A 26,731-nucleotide genomic window follows, 5' to 3' on the forward strand; every position below is an offset into this window, starting at 1 on the left:
TTTAACAAGATCTGTAGGTAATCCATATACATTTTAAAGCTCAAGACGCATTAGCTTTCAAATCTAGTGATCATGGTAAATTACTTGAAAAAATATTTTTAAAACATACAGACACAATTTTTAAATACAGGCTCAATTTCTAAATACATTGCTCTCCTGGGAGGATAACAATTTTAACAACAAAAACAACTAACATTTGTTGAGAACTTATAATGCAGTTTTCCCAGGCACTATGCTAACTTTTATGTGCATTATTTCATTTAATCTCCCTAACATTCTAAAATCAATACCATTATCCCTACCTAAAAGATTAGGTGAACAGCTAGGATTTCATTTTTTAATAAGTTGTGAAATTTGAAGTCAAATCCAGGCAACAGACAAGAAACTTATTTGACTGATGTTTTTCTTTTACCGTCAGTGCCATGTGGTTTCTATAATAGAACATTGTAAATGATGTACCATGGAATGACTGACACCATTTAGAGTCACAAGAGGTTTCCCAGAAGTGTTGAGACTTAAAATCTGGGCAATATTTTTCCAAATGTAAAGAGGAGATATACCTCTAATTCATCCAGAGAACACCCAAAGTATTTTACAATGGCAGGAGACCTTTCATTTAAGACAAATAATTTAAGAAAAAAAAAAAAACAGATAATGCACTGTAATTCTTATATAGCTCTTACAGTTTCATCAATCTGTAAACACTTTATTTTTCATTAGAGGTAGCTGCAAATTGGCAAATGAAAAATCTTTTCTTTTTTACTATCTTAATGTAATAGTATTTTTTTAGTAGCAGGATTTTTTTAGAAGTAAATGCTTCATTTCTTTTGAAGTATTGGTTTCTAAATTTTTCAAATATTAAGTTCTAAAATTTGAGTTGAGTATCAATCATATTTGGCATTTTAAGATACTGCAGAGAATGAAATATTCAAAAATTTCTGCTCTATTGGCAAATTAAGAAAAAAATCTATGTTGAAGTTTCAACATATTTTGGCATAATAATATATTAAACATAACAAAAGAAAGGGTAACTTAAAAATATTTAATAGTGAAGAAAGTAAAAGATGATAGTTTTTAAATATTCTCTTTTGTTATAATTTGTACTCACACTTTCGTCAGTTTTCTAGCCTACAAGGCAAGCAGTTTCCAAAAGTATTTCTTTAAAGAAGTTTACTGAGTTCAGTTAAATGAATTTATTTTGTGACTGTTGGACAGAATGAATCAGGCTGGGCATGGTGGCTCATGCCTACCATCCTGGCACTTTGGGAGGCTGAGGCAGGTGGATGGCTTGAGTCCAGGAGTTCAAGACCAGCCTGGGCAACAGAATGAAACCCCGTCTCTACCAAAAATACCAAAAATTAGCCCGGCATGGTGGCGTACGCCTGTGGTCCCAGCCACTCAGGACCCGGCTGAGGTAGAAGGATTGCCTGAGCCTGGGAGACAGGTTGCAGTGAGCCGAGATGGCACCACTGCACTCCAGGCTGGGTGACAGTGAGACTATGTCTCAAATAAATAAATAAAAGCTGTAGTGTATAGTTTATTATTTTAATTATTCATTTATAATTGGTGTGAAATCTCATGCTCACACTAATCATGCTTACTGTAAAATCAAATAAAATAATTAACAAGCTCAAGTTCTTTGGCAAAATAAAAGCTAAAGATGATCTAACATCAGTGTCCTAAATGTTAAACAACAGTATTACATAAAAATCTGCCCCTTTTCATCCTTTCAAATAAAGACTTAATAATTCAGAACAGTTTTTGACAGCTTGTGAAAACAGTTCCTTTGTAATTATAAGCTAACTTCAGAATTTAAAGCCAATTTCTGAAACAAACAGATGAAAAAAGAGGAACAAATCATTTCAATCAATTATCAGGGAACAAAAGTATGTTACTAATTTTGCTTCAGTTTATTGTGAGATGAATATAACAAGTATTTAAAAATCCTACTTACAACTGAGCTAAACATTGAAAGTGCCTAGGGGAAAAAATCTAAGTGAAATTAATCACCACAAAGATACAAAGTCTCAAACTACCACTTAGAACAAATCACGCTAATGTATTAAATCACAAGTCTAATGCTTTTTTCCAACCCCACCACCAAAGTAAACCAGTTTTAATTAAAATCAAACTATATTTTGAAGTCATTAAAATCAAACAAGCTAACATCAAAATATTTCCATCACTCTGCCAATATTTATACTATGAAAGACACAATAATCTTTTTAGCTACTTTAAAAAAACTGTACATCTAGGGAACTGAGCTTTGAGGTTTTAGAGTAAAAAGTTCTAAAATAACTTTCATTACTAAGTATAATTAAATTTAGTTCATTAGAAATTTGTGCAGATATTGGAAAAATCGTCAATTTAATGTCTTTTAATATTTCTTGTTTTAAGCAGAGATTACATCTGTTACACCTTTTTATGTAGTACTACGTTTCAGAAAAATATTTGAAAATGCTTGTTAAATGAATTGAAATACATAAGTTCATTCATCTTTTTCTTTCTTCCAGAAACAAAGAACTGTGTGTATTACCAAGGAGAGTATGTCCCAATAATATACTTTTTAAATTAAAAACTTAATTATCAGAAGTAAAAATAAAAAGGTGTATAAAGGCATCAGAAACGGGATTAGTATGGAAATGAAATTTTGAGACACTAGTTTGTTACTCAAATTGACATTGAATCAGCAAACAGAAGCATTTAAATTTTATTTCCAAGCCGACTTAGCAAATCTAGCTCCAGTTAAAGTATCTTCAATGTGCAAAAGCACAGTGAAAGCAAGTATTCACCATGCAAGACACAGATAGGATTCCCTTAACCTACTGCCCTCCAGACACATCACTCTCTGTTAAACAGGCAGCTACTGCCAGATGCTCTCACTAAAAATGGTCACAGATGGTCAGTTGTCCAGTTAACAGAACATACTCCCCTCCCAATATTCGAAAGTAAGAAGGAAAGGATAGCTGCTAACACTTGCCTGCTTAGTGCGTTAAACGTATTTGACTGCTACAAGTTTGGCAAGGCCCCAACACTGACCTTCTAGGAAAGTAAGACTAGACCATAGGGGTCTCAAGATTAAAAGGCATCTTAAAGGTGATCCAGTCAACAGCTGCACAATACTTGAATCCACACAACTGCATCTCTGCTAGTCAGTCATTCCAGCCGTGACTTGGTAGCTCCAGGGGTGCGGAACCTGCTGTCTAACAAGAAAGTCTCTACAGCTCCAAGAGGTCTCTGTTATCCTGAACTGCAATCAGTCCACTCACTCAATATAATTCCACAGTCAGGAAACATGCAGCTATTTTAATAGACATAGTATATTGACAAAATAATTTTCCAGTTTATGCATTAGAAGTGATTTTAAATGGATTTACCTCAAATAGCATACACAGTGGATTTTACAACATAAAAACAAGGGCAGTAATATATGATTTATTTTTAAAACACAGGAGAAAATAAAGGTTTATAGTTTTAAAAGTTGACTATAGTTCAGAGATGATTTTAAAAGTTCAACAAAGATCAATGGGTCTTCCTCTTTATAAATAAATAAATACATACATGCGTGTGTGTGTATATATATGTATATATGTATCTGTAGAAAATTTTGAAGTATTGCTTTTAATTGCCAAAGTTTTAATAAAATGTCTCTCTAAACTTTTCACAACCCAAGTTTTTTTTCTAATAAATTAGTCACCTATTTAGAATAAGCTCCCTGTGATGTATAAGAGCATGCTAATAATGTATTTTTTGTATCTTCTATATATTCATGTTTTCTTTAACAGTGAGAAAATTAGAAGTAGTAAGCTTGATCTATGATTCTTCATCAACAATTGTCCCAAATCATGTTTCTTACATAATAACTAAGCAAAATTTTCTCGAATCAACAATATGCAGGGAAAGGGACAGAATACTGAGAAGCCATGACTAGGAATAAATGTTGCTGGCTTCAGTGGCAGTAGGTTGGGCTAATGTCATCTCAGTATCAATGGCTTAAGGAAGGTGAAACATATGTAATTTCTCCTCTTATTTATAAAACTGTGTGACAGGCCGGGCACAGTGGCTCACGCCTGAAATCCCAACACTTTGGGAGGCTGAGATGGGCGGATCACCTGAGGTTGGGAGTTCAAGACCAGCCTGACCAACATGGAGAAACCCCATCTCTGCTAAAAATTCAAAATTAGCTGGGCTTGGTGGTGCATGCCTGTAATCCCAGCTACTCGGGAGGCTGAGGCAGGAGAATTGCTTGAACCTGGAGGCAGAGGTTGCGGTGAGCTGAGATTGTGCCATTACACTCCAGCCTGGGCAACAAGAGTAAAACTCCGTCACAAACACACACACACACACACTTTGTGTGTGTGCACACAAAGAAGAGAAAAGAAAAAACTGTGTGACAGAGATCAATAGTGAAACTTATTTAACTGAATGCAGATTAAATTAAAAACCAACATAACGAGATTATAAGCAAAATACCATCTGGAAAACTGCATAGAACCACAGGATGAAGTTCTGTGTCCCTGCATCTGAAAACAGTCTCCCACCACTGCTTCTTACTGTGCAGAGACTCAAATCTAATGCTGCTCTCACAGCCTGTGCTACCATGAGTCCAGGGAAGGACACGGAGAAGCCCATGGCTGTACAGCTGAGCCTTTTACCTCCCCTCACCTTCACAGGGCAGTCTGTGAAAGGAAAAGCCAGAGTGCTCTGTAAAATCCTAATATGTCCAGAAGGTGTAACAATTCAGTAGGTATTTAGCAGGTTGGTCATCATAATCAAAGGGACTGCTTTGTACTTAAGGGTAAAAATCTACTTATGAGCAACAAATAGCTAAGTGTACATTTTATACCTTGATGAGTTTATATCAGTTTATAGTTTATATCCATGTATTCTTTTTTTTTTTTCTTTTTTTTGAGACAGAGTCTCGCACTGTCGCCCAGGCTGGAGCGTAGTGGCGCGATCTTCCTTGGCTCATTGCAACCTCCACCTCCCAGGTTGAAGCTATTTTCCTGCCTCAGCCTCCCAAGTAGCTAGGATTACAGGAGCGTGCCACCAGGCTCAGCTAATTTTTGTATTTTTTTACTAGAGACAGGGTTTCACCATGTTGGCCAGGCTGGTCTTGAACTCCCGACCTCAAGAGATCCACCCGCATTGGCCTCCCAAAGTGCTGGGATTACAGGCATAAGCCACCACGCCTGGCCCATGTATTCATTTTCGATATACATTACTTTCTACTAAACATGTTTATATCATGAAATTCCTTTCACTCTACAAAGATAGGAAGACTAGGGAATAAAACAATGTTTTTCAGAACACTGACGAACTCAAATACAAAGTTAAGTGCTTTTTCTCCAGTGTTCCTGGGTTAGAGCTACATAAATATTCACAGTTACATGGGTCATATGTAAGGGCATTATTTATACCTAATTTGTAATTATATAGCAATTATATAGTACTCTCAGGCACATTTTAAGTGAAACTTAACCACTGAGTATGATTTGGTGATATCCCTATTCTAATTGCTATTCTACATCCGCCACACACTCACAATAATTGATCAGGACCTCAGTCTACCAGAAGTGAACTCCACAAAGAAAAGCAGATTCACAGAGCTGGACAAAGATAGAAAGATACAATGGCTGCCTGATATTTTGCCACTGGACTCACAATGGTAAGTCAAAGACCAATCACTGACTTCAGCAGTAGCATATACACATTGACATAGTAAAATCAATTCTTTTCTTTGTACCATTAAGTCAGTTCTCCTGCTTTAGATCCAATAACTTTTTTCCCAGTTTGTCAGAGCGGAAGGAAAAAGGGAAAAACACAGTACAAACTCACTCACCTAAGCCACTGAGAGTATAGAGTAGGTCCTTGGTATCCAAGAAAATGGGCCCGTTCTCCTGCTGCCCTTCTTCCTTGTAGTACAGCTTGTAGCCCTGAATAGCAGCTGTGTCCTCTACATCTTGCTGCCACCTCACAGAAATGGTGGTACAGTTCAGAGGCTCCAAATGCAACTCTGGAGACTTAGGGGCTAGCAAAATTCATCAGAAAATGTATGTATAAACAACCCAATATCCACATAAAGACACAGAATAGGGTAGTTCTCTCAGTTTTAAGCAAACAATTACCAAAAGGTTCAATCCAAAAATTATACTATAACCTAACTTTCCAAATTTCACAATAATATTAAACTTTGAGATCAAAATTTAAAATATATAAAATACTATCTTAAAAAGACCAAGATATATAAATAGTAATATCTGGATATTTAATTTTTTTTCAAAGAGGCAATAAATACTTTCTAATTTTGGCCACACTCCTCTGTGATATAGAGAACAGGCACTATTGTCAGCCAATTAACAAGAAAACCAGTCGTGTTACATTCCACGTTAGTAAAACAGAAGGGTCTAGAATTTTGCAGTCCTATAGTCCTCCTATTGAACTAAGGATTTTAAAAATATATGGCAATAATATTAATTAGGCCTCTATGAATATCTTACTTTGGAAACTCAGTTTGATTTGGACTGATCTGTCCATGAGGCATTTGCTAAGCAAACTAACAGCGCAACCAAAAAGTTTACACACAAATAAACTCTATGCAAAAGCGACTACTTAATAAAAAGTTTAATTTTTTTCAATTAAGTCCATCACCTATGGAATATTTTTATTTGTAAAACAAAATTTAAAAATATAAACATAACTTAGAGAAGAAAAACTTGATTCAAAAGTAAAAATACTGTATTTTCTTAACAGTCTTCAGAAATTCACCTTTCACGCTTGTAGCTTTGGGCGTCCTATGTGAAGTCCATACTGATGACTCTCCCAGCCCCACTCTGGTGGCAGCAGTAATCCGAACCAGGTAGACACTGTCAGGTTTCAGGCCTTCCAAAAGGTACTCATGCGTGGTCCCCGGGAGCTCCAGAACTTGGATGGAATTCTCAGTACTCAGGCGGAAAGACAAGCGATACAGCACCACTTGGCCCCGCCGATATTTGGCTGGGATTGGCAGCCAGGAGATGAGAATATCAGTGGGACTTCGACTTGTCAAACTAATTTCAGGAGGTCTCAGGGGAACTAGTCATAGAAGAAATCAGGTTGTTTATAAATATTTAGAATCGAATTGCCACTTAGCACACCAGTAACTGAATTCTCTTAATTAGCAACATATAATAAAGAAGAGACACTTTCAGCCCTAGCAGAGGTTTTCAGTGAAACAGAGTACAAACCAGAAAAAAGAAGAAAAAATAACGAGGGAGGGCTAAGTGTGTGGAAACAAAGAATATAAGATATTCTTCACTGTGGCTGTGATTGTTTTGTTGTTTGGAATGAATATGAGAATATTTGATATTCATACAAAATATGAGAATACTTCTCAAACAATTCCACCAAAGTGGCTTCGAAACAAGGGAGAGTGAATTATACAAGGGTGGGGAAGCCTAGGATTCTACAGTTATAACCAAGCAAATAATATTTTGAAGTGTAAGAGTTGCATCTTAAAAATTAATGTGAATTTTGTATTCCTAATTACAACATATGTTGTTTAATATAAAAACAGTTTTTCCTCCAAACATTTTAATAAAACTGCATTTCAGGAAAATGAGTCAAATACAGTGACAGGTGGTCTAATACTAAGAGTTCAGATGGGTTCTAGAGTTAGCTTCTCTGTGTCTGAAACCTTGTTCTACCAAGTACGACTCTGTGATCTTGGCCAAATTAACCTCTCTTACCTAGGTTTCTTCAGACACAAAATGAAGAAAATAATAATAGCTCCTTTTACAGTGTTTCCCTGCTATGCTAAGACTCACTTTCTTTAAGGATATAGAGGGAGAACAGACCTCACACACACAAAAAATCTATCTTTATTAGCCTGCTTTTCACCTTAGACATGCATAACAGAGGTTGTTAATAGCAACGAGGTAACTAGAGATGTCATATATACTGTAGTTCACTCTAAAGTGGAACAGGCTCTTAAATGAAAACTAAAATTTGGAATTCATTAACCACGTAAGTGAACCTTTTTTCATTTATTCTAAGTCTGATTTTATAAACACCTAAATAAGTGGCATGATAAAGATATAATAAGAGATCTGGGACTAACTGTAAAAAAAGGAGATTTGGAGATTATATAAAAACATTTTAAAAACTAAGAGCAGATCATTGCTTGAGGATAAAACATTTGCTAAGTGAGAAGAGTATTGATTAAGCATGTATTAAATCATTCCCTTTCACATTGCAGGGTACTAAGAAAGGTCTTCTAGAGACTCTGGAAAGACAGATCCCTTCTTTTACAATATGGTATGAAGACTCAGAGGAGGATAATCAGTTCTCTAGGGCTATCTTAATATGGATGAAATTTCCCACCATTATAAGAATAATATGAATATCTGGCCTTCCCTAAAAGAATCACAACTCAATTTTCAACCCATGGTTAGGAAACAAACTGAACAAGTAATATTTTCCCCCTTAAGTAGTATAAGCATATTGTAGTTAATCAACAGGTACTAAGTGCTAAGAATTTTTTGACAGGTGATAAATCGTATAAAGTCCAAGTTTCAGAAGTCCAGTACCTCTGGCCCTGGACACTACATACACTCAATATGTAGCAGTCATTACAGTTATTCATGCCTAGAAAAACTCATGTTTTGTTCTATTCAGTACAAAAAAAGTTTGCAACATATTTACAATTTAAACTAGTAACCTTTGAAGAAATAAATGGGAATATAAGAATTTTATTATTAAATTTTATATTCTGAAAGTGCTCTTTATCCTTATGTTACTGGCAAAAAGCAAGAGTGAGATTTTGAACGGCAAATTTAACATACCTGTTTTTTAACCAAAAAGAGGATATTTTCTTTAAAACGCATTTATTCATTGAAATTGACAAAACATACGAATGTTCATACTGAAATGATCTAGAATCATGTTTTCTTACCATCCTCTAGAGTATTCTGTGTCACATGGTCAGACATCTGGCTGGCTCCCATTGGCATATATGCTACAATGTAGAAAGTATAATTGCTGGCAGGCTCTAAGTCATCAATAATATAATGAGTTGTGTCATTTCCGATGACTACTTGATACTCTTCATTATTTAAACCTAAATTAAAGAATCCATGTTTTAAAATGACAGATATTCAAAATAAAATTAACAAGACCATCTTCCTGCACTGTGAAACACTGCTCCTTGGGTCTAACCTCAATCTCTTATCTTCTGTGCCCCTTTACAAAATGTGAACAGGAAGGTCTTTATTTTCTAAAAGTAACCATATTTCGCTACAAATTATTAGAGGACATTTTTCCTGAATAAATCAAACTGAAAAGAATTCATCTTCTCTAAACTTCATTTACCATCTAGTCAAAACCCACAGCAGAGACAATGTACAGTAGTAACATAACAGAGCTTAACACAACAATATTGTAATTCATAACAGTGTAAACTTTACTTGCTTCAACTCATGGGTTTTTTTTTCTTTTAAACATAAATGGAGAGACAGTAGGGAATGTAATGGCTCCACTCTTTAGAAAAACAAACCAAACCAGAAGTTGTCCTGAGAAAGATCTCATTTTACCCCTAGAGATTCTATTAAATTTGACTGACATAAGTTGTTCTTTTATTTATAATACTGAGGGCAAAAAAACTGGGAGTCACAGAATGTGCCTCAAAATGCTTTGTCCCACAGTGAGTTTTTTTTTTAAGAGAAAAAAATTCTCAGCAACTCTTAATCAAATATGCATGACAAGGTATAGAAGAGGATTTGTCTTTGTGGGATTTAATTCCTACAGAGCAAACCTGTAAAGTGGAACAAGAGCATTGGCAGCCACTGTGCTTTGCTAACAATTCACAGTAAACGCATGTCAACTTAATCAAATCTCTCTAAGGACAGAGTCCCTTCTCCCCACTCTGGATTTATAAACAAAACAGAAGGCAAATTCCAGTATTAAGTTTTCCCACATTTCTGAATTAACTTGATAGCATTTTAATTAGACAAGATTACAGGCATTTCACAACAGACTGGCTAATGGCTTGTTAATTAGGAGCTGCATAGTACGATTTCTGACCTACCAAACAAGGTCCTTGAGTTCGAATTAAAAAGCCTTGTTCCATTCCTGAATAGACCACTGAGCCTCATGTGGAGGCTCTAATGAAACAACCATAATAGGGAACAAGAGTGGTCCCCACCAAAACCAGCATTCCTTTTACCTTCATAAATCACTAAAAAGGGAATTAACATACTCCAGCATGCTCAGTTATCAGACTTTCATTCTTCTTGCTTCCATGACCCCTGATTTACATTCAAAATATTCCTTTTCAAAACCCTACTTCAAAGTACAAAAAACAAATAGCAGCAGCAACAACAAACCACCTGTTTCTATGGCTAATTTTATTATATCCCCATCCTTAGGTGTTTGAATTTGTTTTTAACGTATATTCCATAAAAGCTAGGCTGTTGAAGTATAGAACTGAAATTTCTAAGCCTCTACCATGGTTTCTATGAAAAAGCAATAGAGAAATTTCTAGGATTTATCAGTAGTTTCTCTTTTTCCTCTAAGATATTTGCTAAAAGTAAAATATAAGAAAAATTTTTAAATCTCCAAAATAGAACCAATAATTCTGAATAAAAATTTGAAGACACATTTGATTTCTACTTTTATATGATGAGATAGCAGTAAAGAATGTCCTGTTCAATTTTCAGAGGGTTCTATATGATTTCAGAAAACATTCAAAATATACAAAATATTTAAAATATACAAAATCAAAAATATGGGGAATTTGACAATGTTTACTTTCTCCCTTAAAAATAATAAATATACATAGTTTATTATTTTACTAAACGGTCAAACCACTGTTCTAATGTAACTACATACCTAAATTGGTATATTAAGTCTCAGTTAAGGAATTTATACCTTGTCTGGAATGAAATTCGTAAGTACACCACTTTGTAACTTCTAAGCAGGCAGTGATGCTTTGCATTAGCTGGTAATTGTTTCTAAACAGAAAAATCTTAAACTATACTTACATATACAAAGTACACAACATGAAATTTAGAAAACAATAGATACATAGGTGATAGATTATTTTATTAAAGAAGATAAATGCCACCAAATTTCAAAAATATTTTATGGATTATGTAAGGCATTATTCGTACTGAAAACAAATCCTTGACAGCAAGGAGTACTTAAAAATAAGCACTCCTAAAATTGCTTACCTTCTGCTTTCATGTAGTGTACAGAATAGGCAATGACTTTGTCTGAATTATAAAGTGGCCTCTCCCAGGCTAAAAGAATGGCTGAGCTTGACATGGTTTCAGCATGTACATTATAGGGAGCACTGGGTCTGTCTTCTGACATCACTACAGTCAGTCTGGCTCTAGATAAAATAGATCCTTGGCTATTCTCAGCCATGCACTGATAAATAGCATCATCTTCAGGAATAATCTGGTTAATTACCAATTTACTAGGGAAAGAAAAAAAATTATTTCCATGAAAAATTCTAAGAATGAATTCAAAATAAAGTTTAGCTATTGCTAAATATACTCTCATTTTATTTTATTTTAAAATTAAAATTAAAATCAAGCATTTGTAGAACACTGCAGCAACTATGTGGAATCCTGAAGATTTTCTGGTGTGTTTTTGTTTTTGTCATTTTCTTTCTGTTGTTGTTGTTTTAAAGAGACGGGGTCTCACTCTGTAACCCAGGCTGAAGTGCAGTGTCACAATCACAGCTCACTGCAGCCTCAAACTCCTGGGCTCAAATAATCCTCTCGCCCTCTTGCCTCATCCTCCTGAGTAGCCGGGACTCCAGGCATGTGTAATTTTTAAACTTTTTGTAATTTTTTGTAGAGACAAGGTCTCACTGTGTTGCCCAGGTTGGTCTTAAATTCCTGGGCTAAAGTGATCTTCCCACCTTGGCCTCCCAAAGCACTGGGATTACTGGCTAGAGCCACCATGTCTGGCTTATAGTATCATTTTAGATAATAAAAGTTACTGAAAACAAAACAAAACAAAAACTATGTAATCTGTCCTATGAAAAATATTCTACATTAATCACTTAAAATTACTCATTTTTGAGTCTGCATTAGTATTTGTGATATTCAAATGCTCTCTGCTTTAGGTAACAACTTATTTTTTTAAATTTGGCTCATTAAGAATTTATATCACTTGAATACCATCTAATTTACAGAATATTATAGTGTCTACATAGAATTCAGGTCAACAAAAATTTTTCAGTTTTGTTCAACACAAATGAGAATGTTACAATAATTTGTATTTATGCTAATAAAAATGAATTCTTAAAATCATTAACTATAGAGAAATTATTAGAGAATTATTTCTTCTAATTTCCTCATTTTGTGGAAGAAGGAACTAAGACCCCAAGGAGCTAATATGCTTTCTTGTGGTAACTTAACTCTAGTGGTGGCTTAATAGCACTAGAACCCTGGAGTTTGGGGAACTGTGTAACATGCATTTTATTATCATCTACCACTTTCATGACCCATGTATAAAATACCAATGAGTATTTAGCATAGCACATGTATGACATGATAATGTTATAAATCTTAATTTCTTAGTTTAGTTTCATTTTGTTAATAACTATCAAGATAATTTAGGTATTTGATATTATTATAACCATTTCACATAAAAATTACTAAAGCCATTATATCATATATAAAATGGTAGCAAAGTGACACAGCCTACCTGTTGTACATTTTAATTCTACCATTCGAATGTATCTTCCTTCCATTTTTCAACCATGACATCTTGGGAGAGGGGATTCCTTCTGCCTGACACACAAATCGAGCAGTGCCAGCTCGAGGCCTTGTTAAACTTTCTGGCCATTCAACAAATGAAGGAGGAGCTATTTTTAAAGAAAAAAATGAAATATTTCTGTGATCCTAATAGGAATGATGTAAAGGGTCAAGGAAGAAAACAGCAAATGAAACAAGCCCCATTCCTGAAGATGCCTGACATGCTGAGCTCCTGTCTACATCTCCATACATCTCTCCAGGTGCCTTTTCTTGGCATTGCTCAGTGTTCACTTCCTCCATGATTTCCCTATTCAGAGCATCTATATAGACACACTTAAAATATATGTACCTATCATCCTTCTTAACTAAGAACAATATATAGCCACATGCAAATGCAGTGCAAGTGGCAATAATCAAGAGATTAAATTTTTAAATTGGCAAATAGGTACACGGATATGTGTGTAGGTGTGATGGAGATAGAAGGGAAGCCTAAATAAGAAGGAACATAATGGCATGCATGTAAACAGAATGGTGACCTCAGAATGATTCTACAGTTATATTTTAACATAAATATTTGTTTTTTCCTGAAATTCATCATTTGATTACAATACTTCATATCAATGCTACAAAGCTCAAGAAAGAAGTAAGCTATGAATGAGATAAAACGGCAAATGTTAAAATGTAAGATTCCCCCGATTGCAGAATGAAAGGAACATACCTAATACAGTTAAAGTTGCCATAGCAACTGTAAAGTTGCGTGTGCCAGGGGTAGTGGCCCGACAAACATATACTCCAGCATGTTGTAGCCTGACATCAGATATCATGAGATTACCATTTCCAAGTACCCGAGTATTAAAGACATCAATGGATTTGTGATCTATTTCAAAGAGAATACTTCAGTTAAAACAATGTAACAGATAACCCGAAATTATGTCAAAAGACCACTATCCAAGCAATCAATTATGAAAAGTATAAAACTAAGTATAAAATTCTCCATGTTAAGACCTTTTCTCTACTCACTGAAATGCCAAAAAATTAAGACATTCAACAGCCAAACCTGTGTTTTTGTATGTAAAATAAACATTTTATAAATTTCATTAGAATGAACAAAATTTAAGGAAAAGACTTTTTTTTTTTTTTCCTGAGAAGACTTACCAAGGCGGCTCCAAGAAATGATTGGTTTGGGATTTCCTGTGGCCATGCATTCCAAAACTACAGTCTGATGAAGAGATGTTGTTATGTTCTGTGGACCTGCTATAATTGTTGGTGTGTGGAAGGATTTTGACTCCTTAGCTTTGGGGAGGAAAAGACAGAATATAAAAATAAATTATAAATAAGATATAATAAGTGAAATTAGTAAGACATTTATTCTTATCACTCACTTTTCTTTTTTTAAAACAACTTTATTGAGATATAACTCACATACCATCCAATTCACCCATCTGAAGTATATAATTCAGTGGTTTTTAGAGTTTTCAGAGTTGTACAACTATTACCACAATTAATTTTAGAACATTTTTATCACTCTCCAAAACAATCCCAAACCCATTAGCAGTCACTCCCAATCTCTTCTTCTCTCCACAGCCTAGTAACCACTAATCTACTTTCAGTCTCTCTGGATTTGCCTATTCTAGACATTTCATATAAATGGAACCATATATTATGTGGTCTTTTCCGAATGGCTTCTTTTCAGTTAGCATAATGTTTTCAAGGTTCACCCATGTTGTTACATGTATAAGTACTTCATTCCTTTATATTGAGCAATATATATCATTGTATAGATAGAACACATTTTATTTATCCATTCATCAGTTGATGGACATTCAGGTTATTTTCTGTATCATTACTTTTAATTGAGGTTCAAACATTCATTTATTTATATAATTATCTAAAATTTATTTAATTTACCTAAAATTAAAGCATAGCATAAAATACATAACTTCAGCCTCTTAATGTTTTTCTAAATTTCTTCTTTTTTCAGCCTTAAAGGATCTGTTAGAAACCAGTATCTCTTGTGAAGAATAAACATTTATGTGAAGTTCAACAATGTCTTCAGTCCAGGTTTTCTTCTACTACATTTAAACAAACTTAACCTTTAAAATAAAAACTATCATCTATTGCATTTTAATGAAATATCTATTTCTTTATATGCATCTCTCTAGTTTCCCTTCTACCTATATTAATGTATGGCAAAATATATAAAATTGTGCTCGCTTAATATTAACAATGATAATTTTTGCATTAAGATTGAGGATACTTTTTAACTTTTATTTTTGTGTTTTTAAAAATTGTTTAATATAGAAGCTTTATATTTTCTATTTTCATAAACATTACTTTTTATAAAATGCATGTATCATTTTTACAAATGCAAATCATGGTATTTCTTTAAACGACAAGCAAAAGAATATGACTAGAAACAAGCATATCTTTTTCCACAACAGACAATTCTGGTAGAAACGGATGACTGTTATTCTCTTTTTTGTGCTTTCTGTATTTTACACTTTTAAAAACGAAAGTGAAATATAGCCAGCCCTCAGTATCTGTGGGTTGCACATCTGTAAATTCAACCAACTGCCTGTTGAAAATATTTTTTTAAAAAATAAAAATACACAAATTTTAAAATACAGTATAACAATGATTTACATAGAATTTACATTATTAGGTATTACAAGTAATCTAGAGATGATTTAAAGTATACAGGAGGGTGTGCATAGGTGAATGAAAATAACATGCCATTTTCTATGACAGACCTGAGCATCAGTGAATTTTAGCATTGAATAGAATACCAAAGACTGAATATTTGTTAATCTTTCTTAAGACTGAATATTTCTTCAAGACATTGACATAACATAGAAAACTGGCCTATGAAAGAAGAGTTGCTTAATAACTAAAAATGACCATTTTCCAAATAGATTATAATAATTTAAATGAAATTCTATTTTACGGCACATTATTACAGCAGAGGAGAAGAAGTAACAACTGCGCCAATAAAACGTCATAAAAATGGAAAAACCACTCTGCGTGGTACCTGGAATCACAGTTAGCGAGGCCTCCATACTTTTACGTCGGTGGGCTACAGTGGCAGCAATACAACGATAATTTCCAGAATCCCTTTGGCTGACATCATAGATCTGCAATACTCCTGTTGGTAGGGCAGTTATCCTGTTATGAGAGAAAGATAATTAAACTTTTTGTAGTAGATTTCATATTTTATTTATTTATTTATTTATTTTTGAGATGGAGTTTCACTCTTGTTGCCCCGGCTGGAGTGCAATGGCATGATCTCAGCTCACTGGAACGTCTGTCTCCAGGGTTCAAGCGATTCTCCTGCCTCAGCCTACCAAGCAGCTGGGATTACAGGTGCGCCACCATGCCCAGCTGATTTTTGTATTTTTAGTAGAGACGGGGTTTCACCATGATGACCAGGCTGGTCTTGAATTTCTGACCTCAAGTGATCTGCCTGCCTCGGCCTCCCAAAGTGTTGGAATTACAGGCGTGAGCCACCGTGCCGGGCTTAGACTATATATTTTATTTAACATATTCTGTGATAGGAATACACTCAACCTTTTTACAGTGCTACAAGCAATACTTTAAAGACCTTTTAAAATATTAGCTTGATTCTATTGTTTTCATTTGGGTCACTAAAGCTCTCTAAAACATAAACAATCCAGCATGATATGGTTTGTGCAATCTATCAGTCGAATTTTACAGAGTCTCATTTGACATTCTAGCATAGATTTAGTTAACTGGTGGCCTAGAGTTTAGTATAATTTTTTTCAAATTCCTGATTTTTTTACCTATTAATATCCATATATTGTCCAAGACATATGTAGATATGCTTTTTTTTTTAAAATAAAGCACTTCCGTGAATAACTTATTCCATCTTAGTGCTTTACCATGTTAGCAAATGTCTGCCAACTCAGGAGCAGGGCAGGAATCAAACTTTTTGGAGTTGCTATCAAGTTCTTGATTTTTCAATCCCAACCACCCGCAGAACACTAGATGTGTGCATGTGTGCTCGTGTGTGCATTTGTAGTAAAGAGGGGGTTGAGAAGTGGAAGGCAGAGACAGGAGTGGGCAGCTACCAGGGCATACATGAAAGACCCTTACACCAACACTGCCCTTCCCAGCAATGAGAGTGTAATCTGGTTTCCTAAAACCCTGGGCTGCAGTCCAGATAGTCATGGTTAGAACAGATGGTTGAGGAAAGGATCAAGGCAGTAGGATAATCTATTTAAATTCTGATCTAAACCAGGAACCATGCCCCATGTGCCAGAGACTGATGATCTAATTCTTTGGCTAAGTTTGAAATGTCTTAAGCAATCAGTTATTACTGCCCTAAATAAAAATGAGGCCTATAATGGTGTTTCTCCCTATACAATCTCATATGAAGTCTTCATTACTCCCATATCATCTCCAAAGACAAAAATCTACATCTACCTGTCCATAGTCATAGGTAGAGTTGTCCGATTGAACTCCCATGTTATGACTGCAGGAGGGTGGGATGAAATCTTGCATGCAAATCGAGCAACTCCACCTTCGTGGACCTCAGTGGAAATTGGCTGGACTTCAAATGCAGAAATAGCTATAAGATAAAGTTTGAGAAATTCAGAATAAGTGCATGAAAATAACACTTAGAAGTAACATTACACAAGATATTACTTATTGGACTTGAACCCTTGCTTGGATATAAGACCAACCTAACTTAACCAGCATGAAGATAATTTAGTGAATAATTTTGGAGAAAACACTGGGCAGTTGCCCAATTTACGGAGTCTGGTCTTTCCCAGAATTAAATTCTAAATAGGTTCGCAAGAAATTTATCTATTTGGAGATAAAAAGTTAACATATGAAACAAAAATAAACAATGGTATATAATTACTAAACTGTGTGGTACAAACTTCAAATACTATTGTATATCAGAGGAGAGGGAAACAAATAAATTCAAACTAATCAGGTAAAAACCATTTACAGGAACTGGTTTTGAATTAGCTTTTGAAGAATCCACCGGATTTAGATGGGGGTGGTGGTGGTGGGAAAGCACAGAACATTTCAAGTGAAAAGAATAACATGAAGACAAGCACAGAGGTAAGAAATGCAAAGCTTGCATTCATAGGATTGTGAGGAAACAGCCAGAACTACTGCAAAATATTTCAGATTAAGAGTTTATGGGAAAGCTGAAGGAGAATACAGATAAAACAGATTTATATCATGGTACAAATTAAGGCATCACTGAAGATTTCTGAGCAAAGGCATGTCCTGATATTAGCAATGTGTGGGAAAAACTAATCAGGATGGATAGAATAAAGGAGTCTCAAGTCAAAAGTCCAATAGGCTATTAAATAGGGATTACAGAACTGGGTGGTGGCAGTGGGAATGGGGAGAGTCTAGCGATATCTTAAAGAAAACAAAGACTTGGTTCTTATGCCACAGACACATCACTCTATCTGGAATCAGATGAAGCTGGTATTGAAGGAACAGGATGAGAAAGGAAAGAGAGAAGCCCAAGGGTGCATCTCAAACAAAAGGTAGAGAAACTCAAGAGACGATTTTTAGGCTCATCTATTTCCAAAGCAGAGATCAATCTTGAAGGGTTGCTATTTTCTAGAGATAATTATTCTTTGCAATTCTAGGCAGGCCTCCAGGAAGTGGTCTTCAGTGTCCATGATCACATTTTGAAGGAGTGTAAATTCCAGGTTTCCCTTCCTTCTACTAAGTCTTCCAAGATACAAAGAAAGGTCCACTACTATAGTCTTACTCCTCCCCTCCCCAGATTCCAGTTCAAAGAAAAATTTGTTTGAACTTTATTATTTATAAATAAAATGAGAAGTTATGAAGAAGAATAGAGGTAATAGGGTTACATGAACTTATGCTTCATTAGGCTGAAAAGGGTAAAAGGTCATAGAAGGCTAAAAAATTCTGCCTTGCACTTGAACTCATTTATCTGTAGATAGATCACAGGCCTTTACAAGCACAGGACAAGGCCAGCAAATAATGGTGAAAATATTCTTAGGAGGATGGACTTCCCAAAAGGGTGGAGTGGGGGTGAAGTAATACCTTATTTGTGTATGAAACATAAATCTGTTTCAAACTGCTATTGTTGGTGGATCCTCAAAGTCAGAATCATTTGCATAATAACTTTCACTCTCCTGTCTTGAATATACGGTGTTTTCCAGGAGTAATTGTAATGCATAGTATTACAACAGACCAAAAGTTGAGGCAGACACATATGAGAACCCAGCTGTCTTCTATTAAGCTAACTAAAGAGATAGGCACAAATGTAAAGCAATTCTGCTCCTCTGGCTAATTTTTTCCTCTGGAAAATAGTTATATTAATATATGATGCATAAATGTTTTCATTCTAAAATGAATTAATGAATATTTTTCTCAGTTTTAATTTCTAATAGTGTCAATAGATGTAAGCTACATAAATGTTATTTGAGTTTTAAGAGTATAAAGAGTGAGACTCTTCAGTTGGAGAACCACTCTTAGAATATCAAACTCTAAAAATCGATATCATGAATCTATGTTGCTGATCAATTAATTAGTCCCTGTAAAACTCAAGCCCCATATTCAACCACTTACAATGGTGTTTCACTAACATTGAGCTACTTTTCATTGCTTCTGTACACTTGCTAGGATGTTTATCTGCAAACATTTTAATTTTGGATCTAAACCTATGGACCATCCCCTGCTGTTTATCTACTAAAGAATTAGGAAACAGATGGCTAGATTCACCTTTAAAATATCAGCTTCACATTCAGGCAGAACAACCTGATTTCTCAATAATCAGGTAAGTTTGTCTTTTTATAATTAACTTAAACTATGTTGAATACATTTATCTTGGGGGGAATTAGGACCTACATTTCCATAAATATAATGCTTGCTTTATGAAATATAAAGCACTCTTGTCAATCCCATATTCACCTTTTCCATGTGTGAGGGGTGACCATTAGTTCTAGTTGTCACTGATAATCCAGTCCATATTCAATTGACAGACTTCAAAATGGGAATTTTACTTTATTATTTCTCAGACTCTACCTCTCCAGACTGAAATATCTTATTTAGTTTAAATTTTTTTTACAGAACAGAAGCTCCCCCAGCCTGTCCACTTTAACAATTTCTTCTTCCACGACCCCACAATGAATTAAGTATTCAATTCAAGATGTTTTATCTCATTTATTCCTCTCTCATATCTGACTTCTCTTCATCCCTAACAGTCCTCTGTTCAATTCAGGCCCTTATCATATCCTGTCTAGATGTCTTTCTGGAGCCTCTTAGCTGGTATCTCCCCTGCCACCAACATCACCCTCAGTGATCATCATAAACCATGAATCTGTGTTGCTGCTGAATTAATTATTCCCTGTAAAACTCTAGCCTTATATTCAACCACTTACAGTGATGTTTCACTAACACTGAGCTACTTATAATTCACGAAATACGCCATGATATTTCACACCTCTAAGGTTTATGTGAACATTTCCTTCTCTTCCTAATAACATTGGTCCCTTTGTCCACCTGATGAAATCCTGTCATTCTTTAAAGCCTGGTTCACTTATCCCATCCTTTGGGAAGTGGTTTCCGACCCTTTTCTCTGCTACCTCTGTACACTGCAGACCTTCACTGCTGCCTTTATTTCACATTATAATCACTTATTTACAAGTCTTCCTCCGCTTCTACATTATAAGCTCACTGAGGGGCAGCAGCAGGTCATGTTCTTTGCAGGATACTGTAAGACAGTAAACGGTGCAGATTTGGCACTAAAAAAATATATACTTTCTGAATTGAACTAGTATTTTGAATTTTCTCCAATTCTATTAGGTCTTTAAGCACAATAACTAGAATTGTAAGGAGTTTCTTGGGTACAAATACCAAGACGGGGTGAGAAGAAAATAGTGCTTTTTATTATTTTTTTGTTTGCTACAATTCCAAACAATGCCCAATATTTTACTGGCATTTTTTTTAGAGACAAAAATCTATCCCTCCCATACCAAAGGATTTTTATAAAGATTAAACAAGCCAATAGAGTGAAAACTTCTTATAAATGTGATTATTGAGAATAAAAATGATCGCTCTGCTGCCTTGAGTTACTACTTCCTGGCAGCCACATAGGCAACTGAGTGTTGTTTTTTCACTCTGAATCTAACCAATCAAACAATATGCCTGGGCACCACTGCCTTTTCTTTAAGCAGTTCCCCTTTTTTCTCAAATGGATAAATCTATGAAATCCCTAAGATTTTTTTATTATAACAATTGAGCTAACCTTGTACTTTAGGCCTAATGGGCTGGAACTCTGGAGTCATAAAACTCTGAGAACCGAAATATAAATAGGTTTACCCTTGAAAACTCTGGTTTTCAGAAAGGTTTGAACCCAAGTATAAAGGTACATATTTTTTAATCCTCACAAACACCTTTATATTTAAAATATCTAACTTTTTGATATCTTTTGAAAATTCAATCCACTGGCAAAATAGTTTCATGGAGAAAATACCAAGCCAGATACTGCTTAGGACTTTCATCGGTTACCTCTGAGACTGAAAGAAAGAGGCAACCATGAATCAACAATGAAAGTAAATTCCCTCCTTTCTGTTTGTAATCCCTCCATCTGGACACCAATCCCAATCTCTTCCCTCCCCTCTGGGATCTCTCTCCCCTCTGCATATTCAAACTCTTCTCCCAGCTCCTTTCCCTCCACAAATAAAAGTGTTCCACTCTCTCCCAACCTCAAAAAACAAAAGGAAGAAAACTCTAAACATGTCTTTACATCACGTTACGTGATCCCTCTAGCAGCTATCTGCTCTCCTCCCCATGGGATCGAAACTTCTCTTAAGGGTATTATACTGGCTGTCTCCCCTTCTTCCTTTCTGACTCCATACCTCAAACATCTAATCTGCTTTCTTCCCTATTATTTTATGGAAACAGGGTCTATGATACTACATGCTCCTTGTTCTCCTTTTATTGCTGTGGCTCCTCCTTCCTGTCTCCCTTTTCAAGGGCTCGCTCTCCCTCCTCTTCTGCCCTTCCTTCCAGAGAGTCTCTGTTCTTTTCTCTCTCCATGGTCTTTTTTGGTGATTATATCCTCTTTCAGTTTTCAACCACAGCCAGCTGTTGCTGCTGATTCCCCTAAATACCTCTTCCAGCTTAGATCACCATCCTCAGACCTTCGTACTCATCGCTCCAACTGTGCACTGGACATCTTCGCCTGGAGTTTATGAAAGGCACTGCAGGCCGCCGCAGTGGCTCATGCCTGTAATCCCAGCACTTTGGGAGGCCAAGGCAGGCAGATCACAAAGTCAAGAGATCCAGACCATCCTGGCCAACATGGTGAAACCATGCCTCTACTAAAAATACAAAAATTAGCTGGGCGTTGTGGTGCGTACCTGTAGTCCCAGCTACTAGGGAGGCTGAGGCAGGAGAATCACTTGAACCTGGGAGGCAGAGGTTGCAGTGAGCTGAGGTCGTGCCACTGCACTCCCGCCTGGTGACAGAGCGAGAATCCATCTCAAAAAAAGAAAGAAAACAAAACAAAGGCACTCCAAAGTCATCGTGTCCAAAATGAAGTGATCTTTCTTCCAAGGCTGTATCTCTGCTTCATCTTTGTCACACCACTGTCAAATTACTCACCTAAGCTAGAGACTACTTACTCTTTCTGTATTCTCAATCACCTGTTCCCACTGATTTTAACTCCTAAACACGTGTCAAATCCATTCCCTTCTGTTCCAGTCCCAACATCTCTCACCTGAACCACTATCAGCCTCTTATCTTGTTTCTGCTTTCATTCTTCCCTTCCCCTCTTCAAAACACTCCAGACAAACACCAGTGTTTGATAAGCTGCATTAGACTCAAGCAGCTTTCATCTATCCATTCAAAGGCTTCTATAGGTTAATCCACTACTTCTAAAACCAACAAAGAAATAATCTCACAAAAATGTGATTCTAATTGTAAATGCTGTCAAAAAGCATCATGTCTCAGCATCCATCCTTCTAAATATTTAAACTGCTTAGCCTAACTACTAGAAAAAAATGAATGCATATCTCCTTGCCATAGCAAAATAAAAAAAATCTTCCTTTATGCCAAATACATATTTTAACTCTTTTTAGCTGGGTGTAGTCCCAACAAACAGACTTGTTAGTGAGCGTTTGCAAAAAAAAAAGAAAAAGGGGAGGGGGTCTGGGGGAGGGATAGCATTAGGAGAAATACCTAATGTAAATTACGAGTTGATGGGTGCAGCAAAACCAACATAGGCACATGTATACCTATGTAACAAACCTACACGTTGTGCACATGTACCCTAGAACTTAAATTAAAAAAAAAAAAAAGGCCAGGCGCAGTGGCTCACACCTGTAATCCCAGCACTTTGGGAGGCCAAGGCGGGTGGATAACGAGGTCAGGAGATCGAGACCACCCTGGCTAACACGGTGAAACCCCGTCTCTACTAAAAATACAAAAAAATTAGCCAGGCATAGCAGCGTGCACCTGTAGTCCCAGCTGCTGGGGAGGCTGAGGCAGAAGAATGGTGTGAACCCAGGAGGTGGAGCTTGCAGTGAGCCGAGATTGCACCACTACACTCCAGCGTGGGTGACAGAGCAAGACTCCGTCTCAAAAAAAAAAAAAAAAAGAGTAGTTAGGCATCAATTATTTCAAAACCAAACTGTTTTTATGGCAAGATGCGATAGTATTTAAGCAACCAATCTTAAATAGTTACATAAAAACAATATCTCTGCTATTAAAGATATACAGTATAACTGACACGAAGGAGTTAATTTCCATGAATCACATATTAATATTGATCCCATTGTTCTTACAATAACACCATTCATTTAGTTTGTGGTTAACCATGCTGATAGGCTCCGAGTCATAAAATTCTTGATAAAATAATGGACCAGATTTTCTCCCCAATTTTGAAAACAATTTTAATCACTTTTAGGAAACTTTTAAAGTAATCTCTTCTAAATTTATTAATTCATTCAATGAATATGCATTCAGTGTCTAGTGCATGCTAGGCGCCAAGGATCTAATGAGGAACAAAACTAACAGAGGTTTTATTCTCAGGGATCTTTGTTAATGGTGGAGAAAAGCATTTAATTAAATTACTATCCAAGTGTAATAAATTCAAACTGTGATAAATGCTATGAAGAAAAAGGACAAAGCACCCCCAAAAGCTGAGCATTGCAAAAGTACAGAGAATCCCAAATTCAAAAATCCAAAATGCTCCAAATCCGGAACTTTTTTAGCACTGACATGATGCTCAAAGGAAATACTCATTGGAACATTTCAGCCTTTTGGATTTGGGATGCTCAACCGGCGTAATGCAAATATTACAAAATTTTAAAAAAATGTGAAATCTGAAACACTTCTGGTTCCAAGCATTTCAGATAAGGAATAATCAACCCAAATTATAAAAGCAAATAACAGAGGTTTGAAGCAATTTAATAAAGACAGAAATAACAATAGCTTAACATACATTTTATTGCCAGTGCTGCATTGAGCACATTACATATTCCAGCTTATTTAGTTCTCAAAACTATTACTCACCCAATTTTCAGTTAAGGAAACTGGACAGGGAAATTAAGCAACTTGCCCAAAGTTTGCCGCTAGTAAGTGGTGATACTGGGATCTGAATCCAGGTAGTCAACTTCCAAGACCCTTATGAGTAAAAGTTTGAGTTCCCCAAACTTTCTGTAGAAGATACAAATTACAGGTTCTAGGCCAGGCGCAGTGGCTCACGCCCATAATCCCTGCACTTCAGGTGGATCACCCGAGGTCAGGAGTTCGAGACCAACCTGGCCAACGTGATGAAACCCCATCTCTACTAAAAATACAAAAAATTAGCTGGGTGTGGTGGCAGGTGCCTGTAATCCCAGCTACTCAGGAGGCTGAGGCAGGAGAATTGCTTGAACCTGGGAGGCGGAGGTTGCAGTGAGCCGAGATCGCACCACTGCACTCCAGCCTGGGAAACAAGAGTAAAACTCTGTTTCAAAAAAAAAAAAAAAAAAAGGTACAGGTTCTACTCCTAAGCAATTCTGCTGCTCAGTATAAAGTGAAATGCATTGGCTTTCTAGCTGGGTAAGAATATGTGTTAAGGCTTGGCACGGTGGCTCACACCTGTAATCCCAGCACTTTGGGAGGCCAAGGAGGGTGGATCACAAGGTCAGGAAATCAAAACCATCCTGACCAACATGGTGAAACCCTGTCTCTACTAAAAACACAAAAATTAGCCGGGCATGGTGGCGTACGCCTGTAGTCCCAGCTACTCAGGAGGCCGAGGCAGAAGAATCGCCTGAACCCGGGAGGCGGAGGTTGCAGTGAGCCGAGATCGTGCCACTGTATTCCAGCCTGGGCAACAGAGCAAGACTCCATCTCAAAAAAAAAAAAAAAGAATATGTGTTAAATTTCTACATTTCCAAAACAGAAAAACACCTTTAAAACTCTGTGTACTGGAAGTTCAAAACTATGGCTCTCATCTCAAACAAAAGTATGTCTACTTCTAGGAACCTATTAAAGATAGGAAAGTGACCAGCCTGGGAAATAGGGCGAGACCCCGTCTCTACAAAAAAAAGTTTTAAAAATTAGCCCAGTGTGGTGGTGCGAGCCTGCAGTCCCAGCTACTCAGGCAGCTGAGGTGGGAGAATTGCTTGAGCCCAGGAGGTTGAGTCTGCAGTGAGCCACGATCACACCACTGCACTCCAGCCTGGGCAACAGAATGAGACCTTGCCTCAAAAAAATAAAAATAAGAGTAAGAAAAAGATAGAAAAGTATGTAAACTCAGTTATACTACCTCAAGCTAAAATGTAGTAGTCAAATATTTTTTAAAAAACAAATCTCTTTTTTAAAAACAGTTTACCTAATAGGAATATCAGTTTTTCCTTTGTTGTTATTTTCCTGGTTCTAAGCCCACAAACATGTTGACCATCAAAAAGCCAAGTACTTAGAGGGAGAGAGTTTAGAGGTAGGGAGACTAACTAGTTAAGAGACTATCAGAACAGCAGAAGAGAGATCTGCTATGGGTTTTAATGATGGCAGAAGTAACAGGAACAAAGAGAGGGCGCACAAAAGAGACACTGTACAACAAACATCATTTGGCTCAGAGGTATTCAGGGGAGACCGAGGAAAGGATCCATATAGTTCTGAGGTTTCTGGCCTGTAAAGGTTGGGGGATACAATGTTGCCTGAATCAGAACATATGAAGAGAGATCAGATGGTCTACTGAATAACCATTCCAAACTCTCATTTGATCAGAATGAGAAGACACTGGACATGTTAAGGCAAACTGGGAAACTGTAAAATTAGGCCATGGACTAATAACAGAAACAACTTAAAATATATATTCATCTTGATTTAAGTGTTTTTTTTTAAATTTTTGATTTACAGCTGTTCTACAATGATAAGTCTTGATTTTTTGACTAATGGCTCATACGTAAGGCTATCATTAAGATTTACAGAAAGACATCTTTGAGATTCTATAATAGCAGCCTAAAAAAACAGTGTTTACTGTTTTTCCAATTTTAATGCAATCTCTTTTTTTTTTTTTTTTTTTTTTTTGAGATGGAGGCTCACTCTGTTGCCCAGGCCGGAGTGCAGTGGTGCGATCTCAGCTCACTGCAACCTCTGCCTCCCGGGTTCAAGCAATTCTCCTGCTTCAGCCTCCCCAGTAGCTAGAACTACAGGTGGATGCCACCACGGCCAGCTAATTTTTTTTTTGTATTTTCAGTAGAGACGGGGTTTCACCATGTTGACCAGGCTGGTCTTGAACTCCTGGCTTCAAGTGATCCACTGCCTTGGCCTCCCAAAGGGCTGGGATTACAGGCGTGAGCCACCGCGCCAAGCCAAGGATATTTTTTTAAAAGACTAAGTGGCAGGGAGTGGTGGCTCGCGCCTATAATCCCAACACTTTGGGAGGCTGAGGTGGGCAGATCACCTGAGATCGGGTGGTCGGGACTGGCCTGACCAACAAGGAGAAACCCTGTCTCTACTAAAAACACAAA

At 36.3% G+C, this 26,731-nt stretch overlaps 1 protein-coding gene across 2 annotated transcripts in view; it reads right to left on the bottom strand.

Moving 5' to 3' along the window:
* PRTG (protogenin) overlaps window positions 1-26,731 on the bottom strand; it is a 125,412-nt gene that overhangs the window by 48,865 nt on the left and 49,816 nt on the right. For both annotated transcript variants that reach the window (XM_510430.7, XM_009429172.5), the window contains exons 3-11: window positions 17,187-17,331; window positions 15,775-15,908; window positions 13,902-14,039; window positions 13,465-13,623; window positions 12,697-12,856; window positions 11,208-11,455; window positions 8,933-9,097; window positions 6,769-7,074; window positions 5,843-6,031 (exon numbers count right to left, since the gene is read on the bottom strand). In XM_510430.7, coding sequence (XP_510430.2) covers window positions 5,843-6,031; window positions 6,769-7,074; window positions 8,933-9,097; window positions 11,208-11,455; window positions 12,697-12,856; window positions 13,465-13,623; window positions 13,902-14,039; window positions 15,775-15,908; window positions 17,187-17,331 — 1,644 coding nt within the window. The remainder of the gene's footprint in view (window positions 1-5,842; window positions 6,032-6,768; window positions 7,075-8,932; window positions 9,098-11,207; window positions 11,456-12,696; window positions 12,857-13,464; window positions 13,624-13,901; window positions 14,040-15,774; window positions 15,909-17,186; window positions 17,332-26,731) is intronic.

Source organism: Pan troglodytes, chromosome 16 (genome assembly GCF_028858775.2).
Source record: "Pan troglodytes isolate AG18354 chromosome 16, NHGRI_mPanTro3-v2.0_pri, whole genome shotgun sequence".
Lineage (NCBI taxonomy): Eukaryota > Metazoa > Chordata > Mammalia > Primates > Hominidae > Pan > Pan troglodytes.